Source organism: Malurus melanocephalus, unplaced genomic scaffold (assembly GCF_030028575.1).
Source record: "Malurus melanocephalus ecotype Western Australia unplaced genomic scaffold, MMel_1.1 scaffold_0, whole genome shotgun sequence".
Taxonomy (NCBI): Eukaryota; Metazoa; Chordata; class Aves; order Passeriformes; family Maluridae; genus Malurus; species Malurus melanocephalus.
In genome coordinates, this window is record NW_026623232.1 from 6,300,169 (window position 1) to 6,310,122 (window position 9,954).

Consider the following 9,954-nt stretch of genomic DNA (forward strand, 5'->3'; position numbering starts at 1 on the left):
AGATCAGCTCTGGAGCAGGGGACAACCAGCAAAAAGCTGAAGTAACCATAAAGCTAAACTATATTAAAGGCTCAGTAGTGCCTCACCAATCTGAGGATTAGGGAATAACCACAGAGCCATCTTTTCGCTAAATTCAGGTGCATTCTGAATACAACACAGCTGGACCAATGGCACACTGTGTCACAAAAGTTGATAGCTTCCATTTACACATATTTTGGAAACAAATCCCCCATGTGAAACCTACAAATCTAAGATGAACAAGACAAACATCTATTTGTTGTCTCAAGCAATAATGAACCAAAGAATAACACGATGAATGCATATGAGTGAAAACCCTCACAATGGCATCTTTCCCTCTAGATGGAATATGATGAAACAGTTAGTGACCATACACTGAACATGGTGCTTTTTCTTTCTGCCAGTACATAAAACTGCACAGATGAATAGGATGGATCAGACCTTGACCATGGAAGGCATAATCCACRCTGTCCTGCACTGAGTCACAGGAGACACTGCTTTTATTTAAGCTCCCATGTACACTGACAACACTCAGAGTGGTTTATTCATTTGGACACTCACGCTCTGGAATGGAGACATTATGAAGATTGTTCCCAATCAGCTGGGACTGAAATGCCGAACTGAAGAAACCATCCCCAGGACCACTAGAAAAGAAAGCAAAGAATGTGACAATTCTAAGTCTCACTAAACAGGCATACAAACCTCTGTCATGCTCTGTTTTTTACAGAAGGAAGATTATAAAACCAGACTGAGCATCAGAAGAAGAGTAAGAATGGGTGCAGTTCCCTCAGAGGCACACTTCTCTAATAAGATGGAGACAGTCTTGCACGAAATTGTCCAAAGTTGCAAGGGCTTGAGGTCACAAAAATATATATGCTGGCAGTGCACAAAGCACCAGAACTGTCTTTGGAGGTGTTCTTACAATAAATAAACTGACCCACTGTCAGGACAGATATCATAAAGCCTTTCTCTGCKGAGAGGTTAGTGGTAAGAGCAGTCGACTTTACTGAAAAATAAAAGATTTCTTTTTCTATTCTTTTTTTACAGTGAAATGCTTATTCACCTCATTTTTTTAATGCTGGCATATGGAAAACATTACTTGGCCATTTTACTAGCTGTTGTGCTCTTTCCTTGTGAAAAGCACCCCTTGGTTGCAAGCTTTCAGAAAAGAGCCCTCCCTTCAGGCACACTCAAGACTTCTTTAATTACAGCCATTTTTCAGTAATGTAATTACTTTTTTTTTTTTAATTATAAAGAGACAAAGAATAGAGTTGAGACATTTTCAGAACYTGGAAAGACAGGAGGAAAAAGGAGACAGACATTTGGTTAGGTTACTTGCTTGGCATTTCAGAAAGTCTCAAGATCAAATTCAATTTCACTGCCAGCTTGGCCAGAGAGTTGGGGAAGGCAATTGAACAAAGACACAGCTTGTGGCTGTGCTTCTGACACTGAAAGTGGAGGACTATACAATCAATAACCTTTAATTCAAAGTAAAGACAAGTAATTCTTCTTCTGGAGAAAACAYTGTGAAATACCTTTTATTTAACACTGCAAAATGAACAGCAAACATTGCCGTGTAGAGGGCCAACGGGAGCACAATGAGGCAGAGTACACGAGCCAGTAAATGTTTCCCAAACATGACCTGTAACAAACACAACCTGGATTAAACAGTGCAGCTTCAGGAACAACACCACTCCTTATTTCACAAGATTCTGAGCAGCAGTCCTATAGATGGAACTTGCTGTGCAAGAAAGCTCACCAGGCTGCAGAATTACTTCAGAAAGGCCTGGAGAGAGGTAAAAGCTGAGACAGACCTTGCTGTGTATTTCCAAAAGCTGGAGTTGTGGTACCTTGAAATTTTAGAGTTGTGGGAAAAAAGACAAAACCAGGCAATTGGAGAGTTTAGTGTTCCAAAGTGCTGAGCATCCCTAAGATTGGCRAAGGAGGTTGGGCAGCTCCCACTGAAAATACTCTGAAAGCAAGGACCTTAACTTGTTTATCCATAGTACACATTTTGACCCAAAATCACAGCAGAGATGGCTTCCCAAATAGTAACTACCAAAGTTAAGCAAGAGGGAAAATGAAAATTTGCTCCCCCAATTAAGTCTATGCAAATGTGAATGTAACCAGCACTTCTTGGGGACCTAGATACCCTTCACTCACAGAAATCACCTTGCTTAGCATGGAAGCTCTCACACTGCAACTTCTAGTGCTGCTCAGCCAGAAGCTACAGAAAAGTCAGCAGCAAAACCTGTTCTTCAGCTGTCTCAACATGAAAGCAAAATATTTTATTTCAACCAATTGAAAATGTGGTTTGTAAACAGATGCCCAAGAAGCTATTACATTTTCACATTCTACTGACACCGCTGGTAGTAGAGTAAATAAKGTAAAATAGAGGGTAGATAATAAATAGCTGAGGGAGAAGAAAAAAATCAAATAGCAAAAACTGTTTGCTAAATGCCCACACCAACTTCAAAGTGGATGAAAGCAGATGCACTTGCTATTCTCTATACGTTTTTAACATGATACCTATCATATAATMATTAAGCTTATCATTCTCCATCCCTTAATACCAGAACCAATTAATTCAGAAGTAATAGAAAAAGCTGGACACATTGCAAAACTCACTGAAGTCAACAAAGGAAAGAGTTGTTCAGCTCAAGAACTTTAGCAGAATGCTTAATAGCTACTGGACCCTTGGAGAAATGCTGATTAATGGTACATAACCGAATATAAGCAGAAGAGGCACATGAACTAATGTCCAGGTCYCTATTTTAAAAGGTTTCAATATTCATGAAAAGGTTTTCTTTTCTTTAACTGAAGACTTCAATGCAAAGTCAAAAAAAGAAAGTGCATGTGAAAGACAGCAGTGAGCAAACCAGGACAGTGGACTAGCATAAGCTGAGAATTCTAGAAATCAACTTAGTCTCAAAAAAATTGCATGTAAATAATCATGAGTAGCTTCCCAACAAATGCAGAGATAAGTTATTCAGACTTTCAGGAGTTTAATCCTCACCTTTTTTTTTCCCTCTCCTCAAGCACCAAGGTTGCCAAATAGCTATTCAGAAAGCATCCACCTTCTGGAGGAAATTTCTTTACATATTCTAACACTTGGGGCTTTGCTGCCTTTGGTGCCAGCAGCACAAATGAAATCACTGTGCAGCCGTCTGCTGGCAGAAAGCTTAGACATGATGGATTTGTTCCATTTCAAATGCAATTAACTGATTCTGCTCAAGAAGTGTTTCTCCAGAGTTGGAACATTGAATCTTTGCAGCCCATACTGATTCACATTAATCAAATGAAAACAAATYACACAGCAGGAATTGAAAAAGTCTCACCATGCCCCCACTGTTTACAAGACAAACGAGACAAAAACAGTAAGTGAAAGTAATAGAATTTTCAAGCTTCTGAAGAGGCTGAGACAAGTGGTGAACACCTTTTAAAAGACACAACTGAAGAATTTGTCTTCYTGCTGCTTGCAAGGCAGCAAATGGTATATCAAGGTATTTCTCCAAATAGCAAATTTCACAATCCACAAACACAGAATATATTAGACCAGGACACCCATACCCACTAGCAATTTTTTTTAGGGCTTAGAAGAACTAAATGTGTGTGAAATCAAGCAGGCTATGGCTGTCTTCATCCTCTGGACTGGCTATAGATACTGCAAGTTGCAGAGCATATGTATGACTCGTGCTGCCCTGCATGCTCCTGCTGGGCAGTTTATGCCCCCTTACTCACAACAAGAGCCTGAGCTCACGCTGCTTATGCAAACTAAGTGCTGCAAGACATGCCTGTCTGCCAGGTAGCACATACTCCTTGGAAGGTCATGCAACAGTGTTGGACAACATCTTGCTCTGGGCCACTGTAAAGCCATTCTCAACGAGGATTTTTAGCTTAGACTGAAAATCCATCCAGCTGGAATGGTAGCAGTTTCTCTCAGGAAAAAAGTAACAGTCTTTCTACTGTGCTCTTATGACATTATGTCCTGCTAATATAAGGGTGTTCGGTTTTTTTCAAAAGTCTGCCAATAGTTTTTTCAGTAGCCTTAATCTCTATTTTTCATAAACCATATCAGATGCCCCTCTTTGCCGCAGACMGAGTATCCCTTTTTGGGTACTCCCTTTTTGGGTACAAAGCAAACAAAACAAAGAAACCCTTAAAATAAAGAAAAATCTTCGAAACTCACCAGTGACAGGCTGAGGTTCCCCAGCAAGTCCCATAGGTCATAGATTGTGTTCAGGCCAACCAAGAGGACTACAAAAAGGCCAACAAATTTTACCCCCATTGCTCCAGCAAGGTTCACACCGGTCAGACTCAGCCAGAACCACCAGGAGGCAGAAAATGGCCTGCAGGACCAGTACAGCATGTCAGTAAATAAAATGATGGCTACATAAATGGGCAGCCTGTGATCACAAAAATAAACAACSAATCAGTTRCCCCACAAAATTAGAGTCCACCTTCTCAGGAGACCATGAAGAGAAGAAAAATTATTTTTTCATTTAGTTCAGAATCATACAAGGACACTGGTTTCAGACACAGGCTTGTGAAGCCTTAATACAGGCTTCAGATACACTTGAGCCAGGGCAACCCACTAGATCTCCCACTTAAGGATGGAAACAGAGACACCAAGTATAATACTAGTGTGAAGAAAGTCTGACTACATGGAAGTTCTGAGAACAGAAACAAGAATTTTGCTCCACAAGTGCAAGTTTACTTCTCTCAGAAAGTTAGGGGCATGGGGAGGAACAAGAGACAAAGAGCAGCCACCCATACTAAAGCAAGAAAGTCTTAGTGGAAAACAACTATCCAAAGCACAAACAAAAGCTGCAGCAAAAAGCAGACAAATTGTAAGTTGATATAAAATTATACCACAGAAGAGAGAAGAGAAAAAATGACAGCAGAATTTAAAAACCTTTTCCTACTGACTCCTAATGCCTTGACGCTTTCATTTTAACTAGACAAAATCCCCATGACCTGCTAAGCAACACAAGTGCTAGAGTTGCCTTTTAATTTGCAGAATATGAACTACTTTGACAACAGGATTAGTTCTAAGATATGAAAAATAAATTCAGGTCAAGGCACACAGAGCTGATCAAGCACTGCCCTGTAATTTAGTGCTTGCACTCCCTGGGTAATGTGCTGTAGATAAGGACGGCCTTGGATAGCCCGACATGATGCTACAAGCTGCATTGCAGCCACATGACACTAAGATTGATATGATCAGTTCTTGAATGTTTCATGAAATAAAAGTTGCTCATCTATAACACAGTACTTTGAGTTTTTATGTCTTTGAATTCAGAATGCATTGCAAGGAAACTACTCTGCACAGCCCAGTCACAAAGAAGCTTTTTGACATATCCCAATACCCATAAATCACCATCCCCCTCTGGACAGGTTACAGAAATATCCTATCCAGCAACTTGACTACTTTACTCAGAATCATCCTGGCTAGACTTCTCTCTAAGTTTTTGTAGCAATTTCTCTAAACCAAACAAATGACACTATTTCCCTGAGASAGCAGGATTTTTATATGTGCTTACCATATTAGACAAGATGTGTTTCTCTGGCCTGAAMACAAAGTAAAGTTTAAGACAGCAGTATTTTGCCATTAAGGACCAAGGCCTTGAATATGCTACAACTATCCTTCATTCCTCCTTCTCTGATCCATGTTGTCCTTTATTTTTTTCCAGTCAAGTTTTAGAAAGCTTTAACCTTCTGGCTCCAGATTTGCAGTTCCATAAACTGCATAAACTATTTCTGATGACATTTCCTCTCATGCTAAAATAATCTATTTAGGACTCTCTCAGTGTATGCCAGTCACAATACTTTCTCCCCAGCTACACAAGCCCTTATAGTAAAAATTTCTCTCCCCTACCAACAGTCATATTCAGCTTCACGTTTCCAGAAATAATCTTGCTTCAGCTAGTCACACATCGCCAATGGCAGATATTACTTTAACCACGTGAAAGTTGAATACCTTTGATTTAACAAAATTATCATCCATATCTTACCTGTCTGCACAGCTGTTACATTTCACCATACTCAGAACAGCTCCCATGAGGAAGAACATCAGAATGGGATCCAGCAGAATATACTGGGACAAGGTAATACAGCCTGTATCTGCAAAGAGACACACAGCAATGTCAAAAAGGCTTGCAGCTCCAAAGTGAATCTAAGATTGTGGAAATTYAGTTTCCTCACTGTAGTCAAGACAAGAAGAAGAGAAATTTTAGAAACTGGAGGAGATTACRATATTTCAACTTCTACCTGGGTAACAATTAGAAAAAAAAAGAAACCAAAAAACAGGAAGGACAGCAGTATCTGTGAKAGACCATTTGGAAAATGCTGCTAACATGTTCAGATGGAGAGGATTACAGCCAGCAATGATCTACCCAAGGAACCACCACGGTGCCAGAGGATGCTACAGGAGAAGTCATCTTTCAGATAGTACCTATAAAAATTAATATGGCTTCAATATCTTAAGTCTTTGTGCCTTAATACCTATGTGTCCTCACAAAACCCCTATTTGGGTAACTCCATTTGCAAGGAGTCAATTTCTCCACTTGGCTCAATTCAACAAGGAACTTTATTCATTTCTTATTGTGAACACTTCTAAAGTAATGCAGAGGCTGTTTAACATTTTTGTAATTTATATGGGAAACATCAATATCTCACAAGCARGCAAAATCATTCCTGACCATCCATCTTCTAAATATTTTTATAAGGTGAAACCTAACCCAATATTGTGGTTATGCAAATAATGGAAGTACCTACGAACTAAATAAGACTGTAAAGTTCTCAAGGGGACCACCAACCAATTAAAAGCCTCACATATGAAGTAGAATTACTTTGCTTTTGAGAAAGTCTCTCATTAATCCACATATCTCTTAGTTAGATAACACATGATAATCGAGAAATTAAATTATCTGAACAGCTTAGATACTCATTTTTGCTGTAGCAGGAACACCTACCAAAAATAAGGATGAAACCTGTGAGTAAGGCTGCTGGCAGTGATTTTGACAGCTCCAACACTGTGAGGTAGGCCAAGGGAACCAGGCAGGAGCCAAGGAATGCACAGAACTGCAGGAAAAGATCATGGGAGAAGTTATAACCCCACCTACAGTGAACAAGAGCACCCTTTCCTTTCCTTCATCTCCCACATCTACAACAGGAGGCGATGCAGCGGCTGAACCGAGTCACAGAGAATATTGGACAAAAGCCAGTTGAACAAAGACAATGTTCAGAGGACAGAGGCTTACTCTSTTCTGCAGAAATGTCAGTAACAACAGTCAATCATACAGTTATGAATCAGATATTCGTTAAAGGATGTGTCAAGYAGATGCACTACAGATCCACTACACCCAACTTTTTTATACCCAGATACTAGATCATGAATCTATGAACAAAAYACATATATATGTTCCTTAATTCTTTAGCAGACCAGATTCCCCTCCCCAACACAAATGAAAACAAGGATAGTTGAAGGAAAAAGGGCAGAAATCAAAACAAAAGACAGCAAGACCACAGTAACAGTTATTCCCTTCAATGTCTACTTCTAGCACCTCTCCCATCTTTGGCTCAGGGAAATCTAAACCCATGAGCTTCTGGAGACTAAACTACGAAAAAATGCCTTCCCAGTTTTCTTTTTTCTTTCTAGGTAGCAACAATTGGCCACTCCTTCTCCTTTTGACTTGTGTTATCTGTTGTCAGTTATCCTGGTCTTCCTAGACAGCAGTACAGACTGAGTTTTCAGATAGAATAAAACTCTGAATTCTGCCCCACTGTCCCAGGCTCCAACAGCATACTCAGCTCAGTGTCACTAGTGGTGGCAAACTGCAAGTGCCAGGGGATGATCCTGCCTTTTTGATGTCCTTGGCTCCCCARAAAATTAGCCAGGCACAATGGAGAGAGAGAATCTTAAGCTCAGCAATGCTTGCTTTGAAAAACAGGCAAGACATATATCCCATGGAGCAGTGTAATCTCACTAATTAGCAGCAAGAGTTGGCCTCAATTTTCACCTTAATTTCTTACCTGGTCTCTCACAGCCAGACATTAAGACTTATTCACGATAGAACCACTAACACTTTTCAAAGGAGCTTAAAGACAAGGCACAAGGCTACAAAGACCTCTGACCTGACCAAGGAGAGCTGTTCTTATGACATAACACTCTGCATTGAAAGGCACAGGAAAGCTAACCAGCTTGATACTAGCCCACAGAGCCTTACCCCTCTCATCCCTATATAGTTGTGCTGCTCATATCGATCCCCTGGCTTTTGGAAAGGAAATGTACCATCATATCCACTAAGGTAGCCAGCAAGTCCAATCAGCATCTGAAGAGGAAAGGTGAAAAAAAATGGTCAGGGAAATCACACAGGAGGAAAAAGCACCCAAGCTAGCAGCAGGTAAGATTTTTATAGAACCCATATTGATCCAGAGGACAACTACTTAATTCAGACACATCATCCAAAAAAGAGTTTATTTACAGAAGTCACATGCGTACATATTGCCGTTTGTCTATAAAGGCAAAATCTGAATTATTTTGGCTACAGCCTATAAGAATGACTGTAAGCTCAAGAAAAATACGTGTGGAATTGAGCAGAGAGAATTCTGTTTCTGTAGAGTCTCCCCTAGCTCCCTATCCCTTTAGTTTCAGAAGACTCAGTCTGGAAAGGAAGATAACCTTGACAAGGCAGGAGGACTGCACCTTAAGTCACACTACACACTGTTTCTAAAACAAGTTCATCATTTACAGAATAGGAAATCAGTGTTCTCAGGGTCCTTTGTGATGGGCATTCACTCACAGGTTATGGAATTGTTTGTTTCCTTTCAAATGTAGGCTTCTATTACACATGCTCTCCGTCACATTGGTTTTTTCATGTCAAGCCTTTCAAACACCCAACATGCAACACTGGTTTTCTTATATTTGAAGCGTTTTTGTGAACACAGAAAGTTAAAAGTTGAGCCTCGAGACACAGAATGCAAATTGCTATGATTTCAACAGTTAGAAAAGACTTCGTTGTTCATCACATCTTTCGGCCAGAAGGCAGAGGCAGATTTCTATTGGCCCACTCCTGTGGCTTCTAAAGGCTTCTAAAACATGGAACAGAAAAGCAGTTTACCTTCCCCAAAGGGGGATGGACATCAAAGAAGAAGGTCCGATTAATGTAGTAACTTCCCATCTTTCCAAAATGAGTTTCATCCCAACTGGAAAAAACACACCAAACAAAACACAAACCACAATAACCAACCTGCTGTAATGCTGAAGACAGTAWGAACAAAAAATTAAAAATCCATGAAGGTCTTTTCACTTATGCTTTTTATAATACAGAGGTTTACTGCCATACATTCCATATGACACAATGTGTTACACTCAGTGGGAAATCATGGGAAGCACTTTAGGCGTTGTAGGAAAGCTCTTTTTTTAAAAGTTTGATATTATCACTCCAAAACTTCTGGTTTGCCCTTTTGATTCCRAATCGACCTTAGCGAGGTTTAAAAGTCAGTCTGCTGCACACAGATCCCAAAACCCCAAAACAGCAGCACGTCCCTACCGCAGCGGGAGCGGCGCAGGGGCCGGASCGGGCTGGCCTGAGAGTGCAGCGCTTCCCTGCGCCCCTCAGTGCCAGGGTCCCTCCCTCCAACTGCCCGGGATAAACAGGGATCCCTCCCGCGCCGGGCGAGGCCGGAGCGGGGAAGGGACGTGCCGGAATCAGGGCGCAGTCCCGGCCGCTGTGGCCCGGAGGAGGCGGATACGCACCCACCCGCACCCCGGGGCCCGGGCAGTGCCCGGCCGGAGAGGGGCACTGCCCCGGCCCGGCCCGTACCAGACGTGCGGCGGCTCCCGCAGGCGGTGGAAGCGGGAGGCGAAGCTCAGGAGGGTGACGAGGGCCAGCGCGGCCGGGCGGGTGGCGGCGGGCGGGGCGGGACGCACCG

The 9,954-nt window shown here is 41.5% G+C and overlaps 1 protein-coding gene across 3 annotated transcripts in view; it reads right to left on the reverse strand.

The window, feature by feature from the left end:
* POMT2 (protein O-mannosyltransferase 2) overlaps nucleotides 1-9,948 on the reverse strand; it is a 32,493-nt gene extending 22,545 nt beyond the window's left edge. For 2 of the 3 annotated variants that reach the window (XR_008966164.1, XR_008966163.1), the window contains exons 1-8: nucleotides 9,846-9,903; nucleotides 9,141-9,225; nucleotides 8,247-8,351; nucleotides 6,993-7,101; nucleotides 6,033-6,141; nucleotides 4,208-4,367; nucleotides 1,554-1,660; nucleotides 580-662 (exon numbers count right to left, since the gene is read on the reverse strand). Coding sequence is in view for 1 of the 3 variants with exons in the window: in XM_057378735.1 (XP_057234718.1) it covers nucleotides 580-662; nucleotides 1,554-1,660; nucleotides 4,208-4,367; nucleotides 6,033-6,141; nucleotides 6,993-7,101; nucleotides 8,247-8,351; nucleotides 9,141-9,200 (733 nt within the window). In the remaining 2 variants the exon portion in view is untranslated. Of the gene's footprint in view, nucleotides 1-579; nucleotides 663-1,553; nucleotides 1,661-4,207; nucleotides 4,368-6,032; nucleotides 6,142-6,992; nucleotides 7,102-8,246; nucleotides 8,352-9,140; nucleotides 9,226-9,845 lie in introns of all 3 variants that reach the window. The other variant, XM_057378735.1, reaches the window with a different exon arrangement.
* Between the last annotated feature and the right edge of the window lie 6 nt (nucleotides 9,949-9,954).